The 20,334-nt window shown below is 43.9% G+C and overlaps 1 protein-coding gene across 1 annotated transcript in view; it reads left to right on the top strand.

Moving 5' to 3' along the window:
* Positions 1 to 8,724: 8,724 nt before the first annotated feature.
* Positions 8,725 to 20,334, top strand: part of DNER (delta/notch like EGF repeat containing) — a 232,127-nt gene continuing 220,517 nt past the window's right edge. The window contains exon 1 of the mRNA XM_070422316.1: positions 8,725 to 9,138. Coding sequence (XP_070278417.1) covers positions 8,854 to 9,138 — 285 coding nt within the window. The 5' untranslated portion in view covers positions 8,725 to 8,853. The remainder of the gene's footprint in view (positions 9,139 to 20,334) is intronic.

Genomic DNA, 20,334 nt, shown 5'->3' with positions numbered 1-20,334 from the left:
AGAAAGGATATGTGCACCTATATGTTCATAGCAGCACAATTCACCATAGCTAAGATCTGGAAACAGCCTAAGTGCCCATCAGTAGATGAATGGATTAGAAAACTATGGTACATCTACACGATGGAATACTATGCTGCTGTAAAAAAGAAGGAACTCTTACCATTTGCAACAGCATGGATGGAAATGGAGAGCATTATGCTAAGTGAAATAAGGCAGTCAATGAAGGAAAAATACCACATAATCTCACTCATTCATGGATGATAAAGACCATTACAAACTTTTGAACAATAATAGATACAGAGGCGGAGCTGCCTCAAACTGACTGTCGAACTGCAGCGGGAAGGCCAGGGAGGGTTGGGGGGCAGGAGGGAGGGGGGTAAGAGATCAACTGAAGGACTTGTATGCATGCATATAAGCATAACTATTGGACATAAGACACTGGGGGGTAAGGGAGGCCAGGGGATTGTCAAGGGCGGGGGGGGGGGGGGGGTGAGGGTGGGGAGGACACATATGTAATACCCTTTGTAATACTTTTAGCAATAAAAAAAAAATTCAACCAAAAAAAAAAAAAAAAAAAAAGAGGGGCCAATACTGGACAAAGGAGAGTCCCAGGACAGGGCTTTCTCAGCCCAGGATGTCAGGCTCTTGGCACAAGACAACTCCACACATGGGCCATATACCAGACACTCCCTAATCAAGGCAGAGAAGGGAGGTGCCCTTCCTGGAACAGTAGAGTAGGGAGATTCTAGAAAAGGCTGTGTTCAGGAGAAAAGGAGAAAGGCCAAGGAACCAGCAAACAAGTAGTCAGATTTAAAAAAAGAAAGAAAAAGGAAAGGAGATGTGGGGCAAAGCTGGGACATATGGACAGACAAAAAGGAGGCACATGTGATCCTCCCAATGGACAGGTGGTTCCAGCTCAGGGCTGCACATCTGCTGCAGACAGGCACTGGTCAGGTGTGCTAGGATGAGGCAGAGACGGAGGGCGGTGAGACATAAGGTCGGACTAGATGGTCTGGAATCCACACAGGTGAGTCGGCGTCCTGTGGAAATATACAAGCATATCCTCTCCCCCAGGTTAAAACTACATCAGGTCCCTTCCAGATTCCTGTAAGCAAGTCTCTCCATTTGACGAGGGCTTTAGGTTTAGTTAGATCAGGGTTCCAATATCTGTATATCGGGGAATTTCCCTCAGAATCTACATTTAGTATATTAATTACGAATAGAGTATGTTATAGAACATGATGAGGAGAGGAATATTTAAACTCATTTTCTTGTGGGTTCCCAAAGGTGTGGACAGAGTCGGTGAAGAAGGAATGACCCGGAGACAGCGTTCAGTTGATCAGCAGCCTAGCCAGGATCTCTAGTCTACCCAAGTTCTCCAGCCAAGTTCTGGTTAGAATCTCCAGCCAAGTTCTGGCTGGAGATCCTAGGTTCGGTTTCCAACAGCCCAAAGCCGCCCTCTCGCCCTCTCGCACCAGTTTGATTTCTGGTCAAGGGCACATACCTTGGTTTCGAGTTAGCTCCCTGTCCCTAGTCAGGGCGAGTGAGGTAGGCAACCAATCATGTTTCTCTCCCTCTTTCCCACCCTTCTACTCTCTCTCTGAAAAGCAATGGGGAAAGTATCCTCAGGGGAGGATTAACAAAACAAATAAAAGAAAATACCAATGTCTCCAAAATACATAAAAAGTTGCTCACTTTAACTCTGGATGAGAAATATACTTGAAAACTACACTGAGGATTGGGTAGAACATCACTGTGCCCATTAAAAAAAAAAAAAGAAAAAAAGAAAAAGGAAACTACACTGAGCTATCTTTCCCACTTATTAGATTTTCAAAGATAAAAAGTTTAATAAAACCTTATGATGGGAAGGAAAACAGGGAGTCCTACACATTCCTGGTGGGAATGTGAATTGGTAGAATCTCTAAAAAGGTCAACCTGACAATAGCTATTAAATTATAAATGCACAGCCAGGCTGGTGTGGTTCAGTGGTTGAGTATTGACCTATGAACCAGGAGGTCATGGTTCAATTCCTGGTCAGGGCACATGCCTAGGCTGGGGGCTTCATCCCCAGTGTGGGACATGCAACAGGCAGCCATTCAATGAATCTCTCTCATCATTGATGTTTCTATCTCTCTCTCCCTCTCTCTTCCTCTCTGAAATCAATAATGCTATATATTTTAAAAATATATAAATGCACATACCTGCTGTGAAGAATAAAAATGATCACTTGTGAGTATTTATCCAGCCAGCCTGCTAATATCCAAAGGAACCAGTGTCCTGTAGAATGCTTTCTGGGGAAGTGCTGCTTTAAACATAGAAATTAGTCCTTTGATTTTGATGAAAGTTTCAAATGTTTATCTCAGTGTTTTCACTTTGCATATGGTGATTTTTGCCATGTGAAATTTTGGAATGTTATGCTGACAAATGTTTTGATCTTTTTTCAGTGGCTATGAACATGTGTCACACTCTAAGATTGTAAAAATATTCTGCATTGGTTTCTTGCTGTGCTTTTATGGCTTCTTTTTTGGGGTTGCATTTGATCCATTTGGAGTTTATTTAGGTGTAAGTTGTGAGGGATGGATTCGACACTATTTTTTTTTTTTCATGTGGTGGTAACTCAGTTGCTTCAATGTATTGAGCAATTCATCCAGCTCTCAGCATATACTAAATTTTCACAGATATTTAGTTCTTTCTCTAAACTCCCTCGTCTGTTCCATATATTTGTCTGTCCATTTAATGTTGCAATTATTGTAGTTTTGTGTTAGGTTTTAATACCTCATAGAGTTAGTCCCACCTCATTGCCTTCTTGTTTCAAAGTTTCCTGGTTCTCCTAGGTTGTTTATTTTTCTATGTGAAGTTTAAAATCAACTTGTCTAATCTTATTGTCTGAAATCTTATTGGTAAATGTACTTATTGTGTTAAATTAATGGATTAGTGTAAGGACATTTCTATTTTATGATGTTAAGACTTCCTCTCCAAGGTCATGTGATGCATTTCTATTTCTTCATGTTTATTTTGTGTTTGTCAGTAATATTTCAATGTCTTCTTTAGTAGCTATTTCATATTATTTATTACTAGGCTTTCTTTTTTTGTTCCTAATATAAATGAGAATTCCTCATGTCCATATCTTTTACCTGCTTGCTATTTATAGATATGAAGTGTTTTGATTCTGTGTATTTATTTCATACCCAGATATATGGAATTCTCTTATTGTCTGCAATATAATTCTAATTGGGTTCTCTAGGTATGGAATCATATTACCTGCTTCCCTATTTATAATGGTCTGGCCCTCTAGCAACTTCAGTGCAAAGTTATAGATAATTTTCCTATAAATGTCAGGTGGTCATAATAATCTGGCCACTCAGTCTATATTATCTATACTAATAAAAGAGAAACATGCAAATTGGTGTCACTCCACTATGCCCACCAACCAATCAGATGAACATGCAAATTAACCCAACAAATATGGCGGTTAATTTGCATACACAGGCATGGAGTGAAGACTAAAGACAATATAGAAGGAAGCCAAGCACTGCAGAAGGGAGTGAAGCTGTGGAGAAGCAAGCGGGCGGCGGAGGCGGGTTCTGCTCCCTTCTCTGCTTCGCTCTGGCCGCAGGAAGCCCTATTCTTGCAGGAATCTTCCTGCAACGGGTCTCTAGTATTATAACAAGGAAATACTATCTTTTCTCATTTTATTAAGAATTTTATCAAGAATGCATATTGAATTTTATCAAATGCCTTTCCAGCATTTATAAAGAAGATCATAGGATTTTTCTTCCTAAATCTATTAATATAGGTGAATAGCTTTTCTGACATTTAATCATACTTTTATTTTGGGAATAAACCTCACATGGTTATTATATATTAATGTTTACTCATTTGCTAGATAATTTTGTGAATATTTAAAGATCTTTGTGTGTGTGTGTGTGTGTGTGTGTGTGTGTAGCTTTGTTGAGCTATCAGTGGTTTATACACTTTATAAAAACGAGAATGTGACTAGGGTCATATGACCTTCTCTGAACTGATCTCTATCACCAGAGGAATGCTCAGGCCTAGGTCACCTGACCGCTTCTGGAACCGAGGGTTGGGGTCAGTCTCTTATCTATCTATCATCTATCTATCTATCTATCAATCTAGTACTTGGAAGCTGAGTGACTAGGTTTTTTTTATTTTTTATTTAACCTCACTGTACCTTAATTTTGTCTTTTTTAATTGGACAGAAGTCATAGTTGCTATCTCTGGCATTAGGATTAAATGATATAATATGTAAAATATACTCATATTAGTGCCAGGTACATTGTATATACACTATGTATCACCACTATCATCCCACTTACTTCTCCCAAGAGCTCTATAAAGCAAGGTTCTGGTTCACAATGAGCATTCTGGAGCTTCCCTGGTGAAATGTGAAACTGGCCCCCATACCTGGAGGGCAAGGAGAGACCAAAGAAAGAGGCAGACCGCTCCAGGTGAGTGGGTAAGAGGTGTAATAAACACTGAAACCTACATACAAGGCTCATCTTGGAAGACCACAAGATGAGTAGATTGCTGCATCATCCCGCCAGAATGTTAAAAGTTTACATAGAGGCCTGTATGGGGTTCCTTCAATATTCAGTCTAGATGGTCTCAATAATACCTTACTTTCTCCAGGCTATGTCCTTGAAACAGCTCTGGCTTTGGGAACAGTGTTCTGGATGAACACATTCCAATTAAAGGACAGGAGGTTAGGAGCTTCCACTTGCCTAGATCCAGCTCATGGGTCAACCTTCTAGACGATCTCATTCAACACAGGGATTTCTACCTCCATAATATGTGGCATCTCAAGGTTAAGGACGCTGAGTAATTTCTTTAACACCATCATGGGTTCTGATATGACTATTCTGATCAGCGTAGGCTGTTTGGTGCTGTTCTCTATGGCAGAAAATTATCACCCAGCATTGTGTTTCTTCCCTCTGGATTGTGTGACTAACTTTTTCTTTTAAGTTGACTCCTGCTGCAACCCAGCATTCAGGCCCACCTTCTTCAGGGGGAAGGAATGTTCCCTTATATCCTTAAAGGGTAACTGAATGTAGAAAGGGGCAGCAGTAATACTGGTCACTATCTACAGGCAGATTTGGGTGCAGAGAGAGGCATAGGGACCGATTTGTCAATGGCCACAGACAACTTAGATGCTTTGGGGGAGATGAGTGCTAAATCATTGCTAGATGCATGTATTATGGCTGTGGAACTCCAGGTAAGCTGAAGGTGACTTACGCCCCCATGTAAATGTTCCAGTTTGGATTTATTTCAAAGCCCAGGAGATCATATCAGGTATCCTTTGCATTCTGTTCTAAATATGATATTCTAAGTCTACGGATCACCCATGATGCATCCAGGCCAGCACTTCCACAGGATGCTCTGAATATCACAGAATGTGAGACCCTCACTGGTAAGAAGAGCATTGCTCATTGAGACCAGTGGTTCCTGTATGCCTAGTGTCTATGAACCTGTGCTGTACTGGGAAGATGTCATCTGTTGTGACAAAACACAAAAAATAAAGACAATTATATTGCATTGGTTTGTAACATTTCTATAACATCCTATAGTATAACTCAGTTGAGTTATAACTGTGGAGTAGATCCATGAAGAGAGACGAGCCAAACTGTTTCTTGAAAATGTTCTGTTCCATTCAATCTAAAGGACTTGGGATCCTTAATTGGATCAGGCTGTCTATCCCCCAGGACTACCACACCTAAGCTAGCAGGTCACTCTGCATTGCTCATAGGGAACAACCACATCTGCCCTGCCACTCACTGGTGTGTGACCTACAGTTATTTCATATCGCTGGGACTCAGTGGCTTAAAACTACAACAGTTTATGTCTCACTCATGCCATATGTCCATTGCAGGTTCCCATTGCTTCACCAGGTTATCTTCCCTCAGAGCCAGGCTGAAGGAGCCTCCACCTCTTGGGATCTTGCTGGTTACCATGGTCACATGAGTCATGCACTGTATTTTAAAGGAGTCCACCTGGAAATGATGAAGTCATATGACCTCACCTCACTTCAAAAGGGAGTCCTATAGAGAAGTTCCTGGAAGAAGGAGAGGTAGCAATATTGGTAAATAGCAGTAAGGCCAAAGGCACTATCATTCACCTCATATTCTGCTGTAGTTACTTTAGCTCAGCATTTTTACTGATTGAGATAATGTTACATTTTGCTGCTGTTATGAATTGTATTAGCTGTCAAATTTCGAGACTCTGGCATTTTCCTAAAATTTTCATCTAACCTAGAAGTGGTCCCCTGACTAGCATGTTCAGACTACACTTGTTAAAGGGCTGCAAGTCCACTTTCCCCAGAAGGTGACTGTGAGAAACTCTATCACATTCTTTGCTGAAATCAAGACTCATTATTTGGATATCTTTCCCTTATTAATGTAGAGTCTCTATAAAAAAAAGAAATGAGATGGTTTTGGGTGCAGATTTTATGTTCTGTAAATTTGTAACAGCATGAACCAAAGGCCTGGACAACTGAATTTTTAGGTTTTATTTAAACATAGATCCAACATTATTTTAATAACTTCTGTTAAAATGTCAAGGTCATATATTAGTTGGAGTCTTTAGATGAGTATTTGGGAGTCTGTCAGCCAAGTACCAAATCAGCCTTCAGAACCACAGAAGGACCCACTTCTCTGAGAGTGATCACAGCAACCATCACAGTGGTCACCTGGTATTTAGTATGGGGTGTTTGGGGCCAGGGCACACAATGCCATGTTCTGTTGTCTAGAACTAATTGCATGGCTCCACCTAGAAGAAAGGGGCAAGACATGTAGCCTTTCTTTCCAGCTTGGAGAACAATGAAATGGTCTTGTATTGTCTCTTCCATAATATGCCTTTTTAAGATGAAAGGTAGGACACTTAAAAAAAGCTGAATGTTATCTTCAAAATTCAGAAATTGGCCTTCATAAAATAAAACCTCTGTTCTTCCACATTTTGAAATGATATGAAATCCATTCATAAGGGGATTGCTAGGCAAACAAAAACTTAATTGTGATTTTAATGAGCTCACAACTTTTCTTATACTTCCCTTTGCTTCAGAGGTGTGTGTTGATGTGAGGGAATGAGCACTAGTCCATTATTCCAGGACTTAAGGTGAGAGAAATTAGTGCCAAGAAAGAATGCATACTCCAGGGGCACAGAAAGTGGAAGAACACCTGAATGATGAGGCTAGTACCAGCAGAGGGTGCTGGCGTGGCACAAAATTAGGATTTTCTAAAAAAGAGGAGGTCCCGAGATAAAAGGCAGCAGGTGTGAGGGAAAACGTAAAAACCCGTTTGGACCCACCTGGAGAGATGAGTTCCCCCTGCTGCATGCAGACCCTTCTGGGTTTCAGCGACCTCTTGCAATGGCCACAGGAATTTCAGGTGTCTCCTAAACTAAAGCACAAACCCCTGACATTGGCTCCTGTGTCGAGCAGGGCTGGGAGAGGGTGGACAGTGCGTCTCCTGTTTCCACTGGAGATTTTGCATGCATGGGGTCATGCGGCATCTCTGCTTGCTCATTTGCCCAGGTTTTACGAAACCATTTTTGTGTGCCCTAAAAAATTTGCCCAAACTGTCAAGCCAAGAGACATTTTGCTTTCTCACGTGGCCATCTTCAAAAAGCAAGTACCTGAGAGCCTATGCCTAGTAGAGGCTGGCAAAGGTCGGGTGTCAGAGACAAATCGAGCTGCGTTTACTCAGCAGAGCTTGACCTCCGTGGTTGTCAAAGCAAGAATGAGGCTAACCCGGGCGTTTAGAGGAGTCCCTAACCCGGCGCCCCGCCCCGCCCTGCCCCGCCCCGCCCCAAGTGGGTCACGGTGAATGTTCCTCTTCTGTAGAGCCCTGTAGTACTAGGGAATCCTGGCAGGGCCTTTGCAAACCTGCACTTCTGAGCAACTCTTTTGGGAGACTCGCAGAGTTCTGGGCTGGGAGCCAAGTGACCCACTGGGTTCCAGTCCAGCCCGTCCGGGCCTCAGTTTCCTCCTCTGTGCAACGACAGGATTTGACACCGATTCCGAGGCCTTTTTCAGCGTCCACAAGCCACAGTCAGACATTGCTGAGTGGCGAGCAAGGCCGGGCTCGCGAGAAGGGAGACTCCGCGGTCAGCACCAAGGACAAGGGCCCCAGGGCGGCTAAGCGGACACAAGGTCACTTCCCAGGGAGCCCGGCTGATGAGCGGGTGTGGGGGCTCTGGGCTTGGGCGGTGTGCGGCGTGGGGTGTCTGCGGGAGAGAATTGTGGGAGGGGAGTAGCCCCGGGAATGAGGTGAGGCCAGTCCCTGCAGAGGTCTCCTAGATTCTGCGCCAAGAGGCAGCGGGTGGCGGTTGCCAGCCCGGGCCGCCCTGCCCTTCGCGGCGCGACATTCCTGCCCCTGCCCGGCCCGTTGGGGGCGCTCAGCAGCTGGAGGCCGGCAAAGTCCTGCCCTCGGCCGGCTTTGACCCCTTCAGCCCCTTTCCTGCCCGAGCACCGCCCGGCTCTGGCCAGGCCAGCGCCACCACCGGTGGACACACCCGCGCCTCTGACCGCACCCTCACACCTAGGGGCCCAGGGAGGCCTTAAGCTCTTCCCGCCCCAACTCCTAGCTTAGGAAGGGTCCCCACGCCCCTTTCCTCCCTTGCCGCCCGGCGCCCCGCCTCCGTTTGCCCCGCCCCACAAGCCCCGCCCGTCGTTGCCCGGGAACCACGGTCCCCGCAGCTGCAGGAGGCGCCAGGCCCCGCGGAGCAGCCCTCGCCGCCGCCACCGCTCCCGCAGCCGCCGCCGCCACCGCGCCCCAGCTCCGGCCCCAGCTCCGGCTCCGGCTCCGGCTCCGGCTCCGCTCCGCGCCCACTCGGTCAGCCATGCCGCCCCGCCGCGCCCCGGCGCCCCGTGCGCAGCTGCTGCCCGCGCCGGCCCCGCTGCTCCTGCTGCTCCTGCTGCTCGGCGCGGGGCCCCGCGGCGACTGCCTGGCCAGCCCGGTGCCCGCCGTGCCCCTGCCCGTCCCGGGGCCGTGCGCCGCGCAGCCCTGCCGGAACGGGGGCGTCTGCACTCTGCGCCCCGCGCCGGGCCCTCAGTCCCCGGCTCCCGCCGGCGAGACCAGCTATATCTGCACCTGTCCCGCCGGGGTCTCCGGCACCAACTGCCAGGTGAGTGAACGTGGCGGGCGCGGGGCGGGGCGCCGGCCCGGGACCCGCAGCCTCTCCTCGCCGGCCGCGAGCGGGGCCCCGCGCCGGGCTTCAGCTTGCCGGACAATAGTTTTTCCCGCTCGGGGCAGGGGATGGATCGGCCTCTCGGTCTGCACAGACGCGGACCCCTGGCTGACCTTGCAAGTGCCACTTCCCTGCCCACCGGGTTCTCTGGCCGGGCCATCCTGGGGCGCTCGGGGCGCGCCGCTCCAGGGCCGGGCCGCCACCCTCGCCCCGGTACTCCTGCTACGGCCATTGGTCACCAAGTGGCGCGCCCCTCCGGCCCGGGCTGGGCCACTCTCCGCGAGTGTGTCTGGGTGCCGGCGGCGGCCGCCCCGAGGACCCAGCTCCGAGCGTCCCCGGCGGAGAGTCCAAGGTCCAGGTGACCCCTGCTCCCTGTCCCGCTGGACCCCGCGTGTGCCGAGGACGAGGGGTTTGGGAGGAGGCAGGTGATGGCGGGCTCCGTGCCCGGTGGTCGGCACTTTCTCCTCCACCCTTGAAGGCCCTGACGTGCAGCCAGCGCTCACAGAGGGCAGCCGCCTCCCCGCGGCCTGCGACCGGCCCTTCCTGAGCTTAGGACGGGGTGTCGGAACCGTCTGGGGCATTCGAGGGGCTTGGCGCGTGTCGTGCCGCCCTCCGGGCTGGACGCTCCTGGAGGGGCCGGCAGCCAGGGCGTAATCAGGGCACTGGAAAGCTTCGAGGAAGCGGGGGTTGTGAGAGGGATGGCCAGCTGCTGCCTGGGGATTTGGACTTTCAAGAGAATTTGGCAGAAAATAATAGATGAGGCTGGATTACAAGCACGCGAAAGCTCGGTGGAACCAATTAACCTATTAACATCAACATTTTTCAATGCTGGTAGTACTGTGTGTAGAATATCCCCAAGTCTCTTCTAGATCAGGGCTAATAACGAATCTATCCAAAATGATTAGATTAAGCCAAATGAATATGGAATGTATTTGGAATCAAATGCTTTCTTTCTTACATTTGGAATGGAGGAGTTTGTTTCACATACATTTGATACAGTGCTCCAAGAGTTACTTTGAGAAGGCTCAAATGCACTCTTATTTCTGCAGGGAAGAAAGTCCACACATGCTATGATAAGATGTGATATGATAGGCTTTACTTTTTAAAATAGAGGGGTAAATGGGATTGAAAAACTTGACCTTGACAGCCAGAATTTTTGCTATTTCTTTATGTTAATAGCAAATTATCCACCTGAATTTATCTCCTCCCCACCCCTCCTCCCCAGCCAGTATTGTGCTCTTCTTCTTTGTTAACTGGTTCCAATAAGCTATAATTCCCTCAAAAGGGATGATGATGATGATGATGATGATGATGATGAAAGGGTGTGCTATGACCATCTGCAGTAGCTGGGTGGGGGGAGCAAGATGACTCTTTGGGGAAATGCCTGTTGAAGCCATTTTAATCATTAGGACAAAATCTTTCTTACCAATTTCCCATATTGATCGATGACTTACATTATGTTTCCTAAGGAATAAGTTGCCTTGAATGCTTCTCTCAAATGTTATATTTTCATGTCTGAATTCTATCCTTGAAAGAGGATTCAGTGTGATAGACAGGAGGAAGGTTAGAGTACACAGCAGCTCCAGTAAGTGGGAAGAAAGACTGGCCATTGGGAATTTCACTCAACTCTGAGATTTGTTTCTGTGACTCTAAAAATAGATCTAAGAAATCTTCAAGAAAGGCAAAGACCTCTTTAGTGCTTCCTAAGTATGGCCAACAGAGAAGCATAAATATTTTCTGTGCTAAGTAGTGGTTTGATATGTAATGCAATTCATTCAGAAAAGAGTCATGAACTAATACATAAATATTGCAGAACCAGCTGGTTCAAAACAGATCCGGTTGCCTGTATAGCTCCCATTTGAGGCCATCTTAGCTGGTGAAGGCTGCCCACCTGAGGAGAAGCAGAACAGGGTGTTCTGAGTTGAAGAGAGAGCTGAAGTAACTGTAATTCTAACAGGAAAGCTTAGCAAATTTGGAACCTGATCTGGCTTGGTTACCCAGAAGAACTTCAACGGAGGTGATTCAGAGCCTTATAAGCCATGAAAAATTGATTCCTGCTCATTTTAATTTAATCGTTCATGATTTTGCAGTAATGCTCGAGACTTAGGTTTTTTATGGGGGAAATAAGAGCAATCTCAATAAAGACATTAAGCAGAGAAAAAAATCCTACATGAACTCAATTACAGATAAGAGAAATGGATGCTAGCCATTGCTAAGAGTGTGACTGCTGCAATAGAACCTAACGTTCATTGGATAAACTGGAAATGGAATTTTACCTGTATGTGAAGAGAATCCTTTAAGCAGTGTCACCTTTCCCCCAGCTTCAAGGACAATAGTGTTAGCAATGGAAACATTAGAACCAAACTCTGAAATCTTCTTTCATTCCCTTCCTTCCTTCCTTCCTTCCTTCCTTCCTTCCTTCCTTCCTTCCTTCCTTCCTTCCTTCCTCTCTTCCTCCCTTCCTCCCTTCCTTCCTTCCTTCCATCCATCCTTCTTCTATCTTTCCTTGCCCCCTCCCCTTTCTTTGTTTCTTCTTTGGAGAAAGTAAAGGTGATCATAAACCACTAATTGGGCTTAAAATGGATCACAGCTGTCTTCAGCTTTTCTATGGTTGGCTGACTGGTGCTGGGCAAGCAGGTGGGGCCAGGCAGTGCTTCTGCTCTCACCTGGTTGACGGGAACTCACAGGATCTTGAAACGGGGGTGAAAGGAGGAGGCTTAGGTTTGAAGTTGAAGGGCTAAAGTTAAACCTGCTGTGACAGGTGATCTACACAAACTGAGTCCTGTTTCCTCATCTCCAAGATGGGATCTATCTCCCAGAGTTTGTAATAAGGAGGGAGTCTGATTCTGTTTTTTTGATGCTTGACTGTGACAGCATTTAAGCCTAGCCCCTCCCTCTTTCCCTTCTGCCCTGCGTCTAGGCAAGCTGATACAAAAAGCCTAGGAACGCTTTCCTTTGGTGCTGGTGAAAGGTTCATGCTATGTAAGCCCCAGGCCAGGCTGTACTGTCCCCTCCCCGAAGCTCCCCCCTCCACACACACAGTCTCGTTCTCTGCTCTCTCCTGTCTGGGAGCTGCCTGCTCTCCCCAGAAAACCTCATATGAGAGCAAGGAACCTTTCCATACCCTGCTGGTGTTTGCGTGGCACTTTCATTCTTGACATCCAAACCGAAATTTAAGTGGGTGCCTGTCCTGTCTTGGTGGGGTGTCCACAACAGGGTTTTGGGGAGGATTGCATTCATTGTTCTAAATCACTGAACACCTGTGTGGTGCCTCCATCGCTGCCGCCTCTTTTCTTTCTTTTTATCTTTGCTCATCACCTAACTGTGTGAGGTAGGTGGAGCAAGTATCATCCTGCTCTGCTGTCACATGGAGAAATTGAAGCTCATTTTGACTGAGTGGCTAATTCAAGATCTCATGGCTTGATACTACCCTAAAATCATACAACATTAAAAACATATCTATTCTAAGTTCACTAACACAGTGATTTTCAACCATTTTCATCTCATAGCACATATACTTCAATTACTAAACTTCTGCAGCACACCAAAAATATATATTTTTGCCATTCGGACAAAAAATAGCTATAATTTTGATTCATCCACACTGGATGGATATTGTTGTGTTGGCTGTTGTCACTTTTTTATTTGACAATCTAAGGGAAAAGAGGTCAGTGTCCCTGGCTAAATAGTCAGGTATTGTATGTTTTAAAAATTCTGCAGCACACTGGTTGAAAATTGCTGCTCTAACACATTTAAACATAGTAAATCACGAGGGTTCAATGGATTCCATATGGAAAGCTAAGCTATAGAGATGATGATGATGGTGGTGGTGGTGGTTGCTAACTTTTCTCAAGCACTTGCCATGGGCTTTACAGATGTAACTCACCAATTCTCGCAGTGCCCTGTGAGCTGGGTGCTGTGACATCCCATTTTATAGATGAAATGCAGAAAAGTGGAATGACTGGTCCAAGGTCACACTGCTAGTAAGTGGGAGAGCTGGGATTTGAACCAGGCAGCTGGCTGGATGGAGAGCTGTGGAATAAAGTGGGCTGAGGTGAAGTCCCGCCCTGGCCCTGTCATTTGTACCTTTGTGACCTTAACTGAGAGCCAGCACCTCTGTGTGTTTTATCAGTAAAAAGGGCAGGAGTGATTCCTGAGTCTGATTTTGCTAGAAAACATTGCGATTTTATGGCTGTGCTCAGTTACAGTAAAATGCCACAGGAGTGACAAAGACACAGCAAATCCCCCCTTATGCCACTTACCAATCACATCTCCGAGTTAGAATTCTGGGTCCTGGTTGCATGATAATATGGAGATGGACAATAAAGAAAAGAATTGTGAATATATACGATGGATTTGAGAAAATGTCAACTTTTTAAAAATTAAGGCTGCTCTTCTTGCCTTTCCGGCTCATTTGGGGAAACAGATACCAGAGGTGGCAGCTGCTAGGCCAATTTTTCTTTTCTAGGGAGTGGCACAGGAATGCTTCACTTCTATTGGGCCATCCATCCAAAGTAGGGATTATTTAATTGGTATTATTTTGATTGTAAAACTTTTTTTATTTTAATGAAATAATTCTTTGCCAGCTACTCGAAGCCAGCAGACACCTGTTTGTTTTTTCATTTCATGTTCCCTATGAGTCTTATCCTTTGGGATTATAATGAAAATGTGTCAACTTCTGCACTTGGAAAAAAAGGGGAATGTGTAGCTGCTTTTTATGCAAGTTAATTTCACTCACTAAGCTGGTTCTATAATCCTTTCTTCTGATTTAACGTGCTAACTTACAACAATGGATGCATACTTCAGATGCATCCATTTTATATTTTATTAATATATTTTTTTAGTTTTCTCAGGTTTTTTTTTATTGCTAACACTATTATAGATGTCCCAAATTTCCTCCCCTCTTTGCCCACATCCACCCAACCACAACCACTCCTCAGATGAAACCATCTTAGATTGAAGTTTGCTAACAAACAACAACAAAGAATTCTAATTCTTTGCACAGCATCAGTCTTACTGGGCTTTTTGAAAACACACACACACACACCACACAAATTTGCATTGTAATATATGCAAAATGTCCAATATGAGCTGAGATAGCAAAAAACATTGCTTCTTTCTCTGGCCTTTCTATCAACTCTTTGTGACCTTGGGAAAGTCACTGAACATCCTTGAAGCTCGCTGTTCATATCTCTAAGATGAACTAATACTGCTTGTCTTATTTTTTTATAGAAAAGATGCAGTTCATAAATAGGAACATAGTAAATTTTTTTCAGTAAGCATAATGAAGTATGGGAGAATGAATTTTAAAGCATTTTTTTGGGGAAAAAAGTAAGATGCTGCATAAATACAAGGCATACTAAGAAAAGGGTATACTTCCTGTACGAAATACGATGACAGCAGTTATTCAGTGTCTGACTGTTTTTCTTCAATGAACAGACTCAGCTTTTTCTCCCTACTAGGATGAGTATGCTGCAATCTAAGTTTTAAAAATGAAAATTTCATTGTATTAAAATTTTGATAAATGTGTAGTTCTCTCAATTGTGACATAAATAATTTCTCTGAAAATTCTCAGTGACTTCAAGTTTTCCTTTGAAATGAATGAAAAAAGCCTGGTCAAAATCCTTGGAACAATTTTACTGAAAGAAAACCATTGCTTTTCGTGGTGTTATTCAAATGAAGTGCTTTTCCTCTTTTGTTGATGTGGTGCATTCTGAGGAGAGTTCACATTTCTCAGCTTGGCCACCTGACAGAAGTGCATTTCTGCCTTTAGCTTCTTTGCTTAAGCTTCTCATGGGACACGGTGCCATCCAAAATGGTTTTGATTATGCCCTCACGTCACAAGCATCAAGCAGGAAGAAGAACCAGTCTGAAGTGAAGGGTATTGGACTCAGGAAGCAGAATGTCCGAGTTGTATTTTTAGAGCCTCTTACCCATTGAGTGGCAGCTGTGGTCACAGTGCTTAACCCCGAGGCAGGGACTACAGGATCTTGCCTGTCAAACAGAAAACCCAGCAGCACCAGCCAAGTTTTGTGAATAGAATTTCTTGATATTTCCACCCTGTCCCCTCCCCCTGCACTGGTGTCCCACCTGGAGGCTGATTAGAATCATCTGGGAGCTTCAGCCAAGGTGAAGGTTTGAGTGTGAGTTTAGAGATTTTAAAATTCCCGCTCAGGTGTTGCAAGCTTGTCAGCGATCTTAAGCCCAATTTCTCACCCATAAATCTAGTCGTGGGAAGGATTAAAATGAGGGGCTAGTAGAGGCCCTGGCGCAGAGTTGGCCCTCTGCACGCACCGACTGCCGTTTTTATAAAGGTGGATGCGGTTCTCCACTTTGTGGCTAAGGAACCTCACCTGGGGTCCCGGAAGCTCGGTGATGGGGTTGCGGTCTGGGCCCCCGGGGTGTGGCTTTGAGTGCCGAGTGTTTGCTGTCACTGTGCAGCACTCACCTCTGAATGCTCCCTGGTTCTGACTCCAGGGTGAGCCCAGGGAACCAGCAGAGGAAGGAGGGGTGGCGGCCCCAGTTCTGGCGGTTTTGGTGTGTGTAGGGGTGTTTCAGGTGTGTGTAATTAAGGTTTTCTTCCTTAAACAGAGAGAAAAGGCACGGGGCTTTTGAAAAAGAGTGAGCATTGGAGCAATGAAATAAGCAGACTTCAAAGAAAGGAGCCTGAAAAGCGAACTTGTCTGCTATCTTCTGCCAACAGTGCAGCCTTAGAATTTCAAAGCTCACACTTACTTGTGCTCTTGATTCATTTAAAGGAGTGTTTGTAACTACTTCTGGGTTTCAGAGGCAGGTTGAAACTCCTCTATGAAAGGCATTCGTGGGATAGTGATCCCAGCAGGAAAAGGATGTAGCCCCTGGAATCCAGGGAACTCAGCCCCGTGACTGCAGGACATCTACCCCATAAGGAAGCTGGCCGCTTCCCCAAAGCATCCAGGGCAGAGTTCTGAAGTATATTATGTGGAGCAAAAGCCCATCTTTAATTTTTAAACAAAATGGAATGCATTAGAATAGGAAAACTGTTCAGCATCTCTTCAGTATATTATGTTAGAGAGGAATGACATTATATAGGAACCGTGAAAAGAAAACCAAACTCTCTAACTTCAAAATGACCTCCCCTACAGTTCCTTAGACAAAGGACTTTTAGGTTCTTAAAAAAAAATAAAGTTTAATTTATATACAGTAAAATTTACTCTTAAAAGCATTCTGTTCTATGAGTTTGTCATACCGTTGTGTAACAGTCACGATTAAGATACAGAACAGCTCGTCACTTTCACAAATTTCCTTGTGCCCCTTTTATAGTAAACCCTTGCCCCAGCCCCTGGCTGCTGCCAGTCTCATTTCTGATTTTGGCTTTTCCAGGAATATCATATAAATAAAATCACACAACATCAGAGCTTCATCTACTTAGTGTAACACCTTTAAGATTGATCCATGTGGTCAAAATTTCTTTTCATTGCTGAGTAGTATTCCATTGCATGGATATACCACCATTTGCTTATCCTTTCTCCAAATAATGCCATTTGGGTTTCCAGCTTTTAGTGAGTATGAAAAAGGTGTCGCCCTAACCGGTTTGGCTCAGTGGATAGAGCGTCAGCCTGCGGACTGAAAGGCCCCAGGTTTGATTCTGGTCAAGGGCATGTACCTTGGTTGCGGGCACATCCCCAGTGGGAGTGTGCAGGAGGCAGCTGATCGATGTTTCTATCCCATCGATGTTTCTAACTCTCTATCCCTCTCCCTTCCTCTCTGTAAAAAATCAATAAAATATATTTTAAAAAGAAAAGAAAAGAAAAGAAAAAGGTGTCATAAACATTCCCGCATGGGTCTTTAAAAATTTTTTTTACATTTTTTTTTTTTTTTTTAAATCCTCACCTGAGGATATTTTCCATTGATTTTTAGAGAGAGTGGAAGGGTGGGGGAGAGACAGAGAGTGAGAAACATCGATGAGAGAGAGACACATGGATTGGTTGCCTCCCACACACACCCCAACCAGGGTTGGGGATTGAGCCTGCAATTGAGGTAGGTACATGCCCTTGATTGGAATCGAACCCGGGACCTTTCAGTCCATGGGCTAACACTCTATTCACTAAGCCAAATCGGCTAAGGCTTTATGGGCCTTTTTAAGGGCAACAGTCAAACTGTTATAAGGCATTAAAAACCTGTGAAAATATAGTGGAGGCAGTTCATTCATAAACTTATGTTATCCTCTCTCCACCTTGTCTGCTCATCTCATGCCTGTGCACTATTTATTGTTCACATTTTGGTGTGTAGCTTTACAGTTTTCTCTGTACATATAAACATATATGAAACATATCTAAATACTCATATATCCATGCAAGTATTTTATGTTCAAATTAGATCATTCTATGCATACTGTTCTGCAACTTTTTTTCCACTTATGTTTTCTTTTTAAAAAAAAAAATGTACATATATATTTATTGATTTCAGAGAGGAAGGGAGAGAGAGATAGAGAGAGAAACATCAATGATGAGCGAATCATTGATTGGCTGCCTCCTGCATGCCCTCTACTGGGGCGGCGGGGAGGATTGAGCCCGCAACTGGGGCATATGCCCTTAGCCAGAATTGAACCTGGGACCCTTTAGTCTGCAGGCCGACACTCCACTGAGCCAAACCAACTAGGGCTGCAACTTTTTTCTTAATCTATTTGAACATATTACCATGTCTTAAAACAGAGAATAAACCCATTCTTTTTTTTTTTTTTTTAAACCCATTCTTTTTGATGGCTGAATAGTATCCCATTATGTATTTATGTTGTCAGTCCTACTGAAGCACATTGTTTTTTCCATGTTGCAATGATCACTGATATACTTATATCTCACATATATATATACAATGATATATATGTGTGTATATATGTATATTAAAAGTTACATACATTAATCATTCTAATAAATTTTGCTTAATTGCCATTTAAAAAGACTGAATATTTTGGCACCTTTACTAACAGCATAAAATAATGCCTGTTCACCCACATTTTTGTCAGTTCTGGTATTCCAGATTTTAATTTACTTTTGTGTGTTAATTGATAGCTAAAACATGGTACATGATTGGTTCTCTTTGCATTTTTGAAATTATAAAAGGGGGAGAATATTTCTTTGGAATTGCGTGTTCTTACTGTTGCCTAATCTTCGTTTGGGCTGCTCATTTGTTAATGAAGAAAGTCATCCCTTTGTCCTTTGTATTGTAAATGGTTTTTCTTGATTTATCTTTTTTCTTTTGACTCTGCTTATACTCATTGTTTTGCCCTTTAGAAGCTTATAATTTTTTATTCTTATTTAGTCAAACTCATCAATGAGATGGTTGATACATTTTAATTCAAGCTCTAATGTTGGATGCCAATACTATGCTTTACAGTGCTTTGAGAATTACCTGATTTGAGCCAGGAGTTTGCTTTTGAAGAATTCCGTTTTGGCCAAGATTTGTATTGATAGCACTGATTCTATCTGCTCTTTAGAATGTACAATTAAATATAGCCCCACTTTATGACTATTTTAAGAAGGGTTGGCATAGATTTTCTAAATCATATTTAAATGCTTGTAATTTATTTTGACTTTTTCTGAGTTTGGAACACTATAACCATTTAATAAGGTTCTTCATTTATTTTTGTAAAAGACCTACTCAGCACCTTTTTTTATTTTTTTAATAATTGGCATGGGTTCTTTAGTATTTTTTTTTAGAGTCACCAAGTTAATTTTAATAACGCTATTGGATAATGGAGTATTTCTTGAAAGTTTTTGGTGGTTAATGGTATGATTTCAAAAAGCATTCTTCATCCAGGTTTGGGCAGAAAAAGGCTCATCTTAATAGTCAGCAAAATGCAAATTTCCCTTATGCTTTAGTCTCCATATTGTATTTTTAGGAGTTTTCCCCTTGGGAGCAACCTCATTTCTTCTGACCAGAGATTTTATGGTCCTCTATCTCCATTTTCATCTTTAAAATTGGCCAATGTTGCCCAGCCAGCATGATTCAGTGGTTGAGCATCGACTTATGAACCAAGAGGTCATGGTACATGCCCGGGTCGATCCCCAGTGTGGGGCATGCAGGAAGCAGCTGATCAATGATTCTCTCTCATCATTGATGTTTCTATTTCTTTCTCCCCTTCCTTTCCTCTCTCTGAAATCAATAAAAACATATTTTAAAAGATAAAATAAAAGCCTCATAGTGAGAGAAATAATGAGAGAGAGAAATGAGAACTGATACTAACATTTCTATGAGGCTTAAAATAAACTCTCAGCTGGAGAGAAGTAAATTTAATATTATTAGATTTTTCTTTTACAAAGGCAGGGTCGAATGGCGGTTAGGGTGGGGGCTATATTGATTGAAAGGGAAGTCACTTTTCTTTTTCCTTTTTAAGGAGAGAAATTGTGATGATTATGTTCAACTTTAATAGTGTTAAAGATGATATTCAAAATGATGCTGACACCTGTTAAAAATTCCAGTTGGATTTTACGTGAGGTTCCCCTTGCTTCCCTCACCTTCAGTGAACACTGTACATGTTTTGAATGCCTAGAAGAGCTTTGCTTTCAAGCAGGCCTGGGAGGTTCCACAGAATGGAAATTGAGGGGTGGGTGGTAAGCAGAGGTTCATGTTGATGAGCCCTTGACCTGAAGATTCCATTTTTTGAGCTTCTCTGGGCCATAAACTATCCAGTTTCCAGAACTGCCAGCTCCCTGAAGGTGGCTTGTTTTTGTTTGTTTGTTCATTTGCGGGGAGGGTTTGTGCATTAGGGACCATACTAAGCCTACAAAACAGCCAGTTTCCCCTGCTTTCTAGACAACACTGCCCAAATCCCAATCCCTGAGGACATTAACAAGGCTCATTTGTAGTTGCCAAGTACTGTAGCCTATGATGGTTGCAAAGCAACAAATGATCTCTAGGCCTCAGCCCTGCTTTGGCTATCCTTTCGCGCAGGGGTCCCACTCCCCAGCCAACTAGAATTTATCATTTGTACTGAGCTCATTAAAAACTAGCAATATAAGCGCCCTACATAAACCCACACGAGCTGGTTCCTTAACAAAGGAGTCAGATGGTATTGCAACCCACAGTGATTACTGGGGAGCCTTCATTTTTCCTTATGATGGATTGAATGTGCTTGTTGGATGCCAGAGCCTA

Source organism: Myotis yumanensis, unplaced genomic scaffold (genome assembly GCF_028538775.1).
Source record: "Myotis yumanensis isolate MYYU_CA2020_CCGP unplaced genomic scaffold, mMyoYum1.0.hap1 SCAF_8, whole genome shotgun sequence".
Taxonomy (NCBI): Eukaryota; Metazoa; Chordata; class Mammalia; order Chiroptera; family Vespertilionidae; genus Myotis; species Myotis yumanensis.
This window is presented reverse-complemented; position numbering and strand designations above follow the sequence as displayed.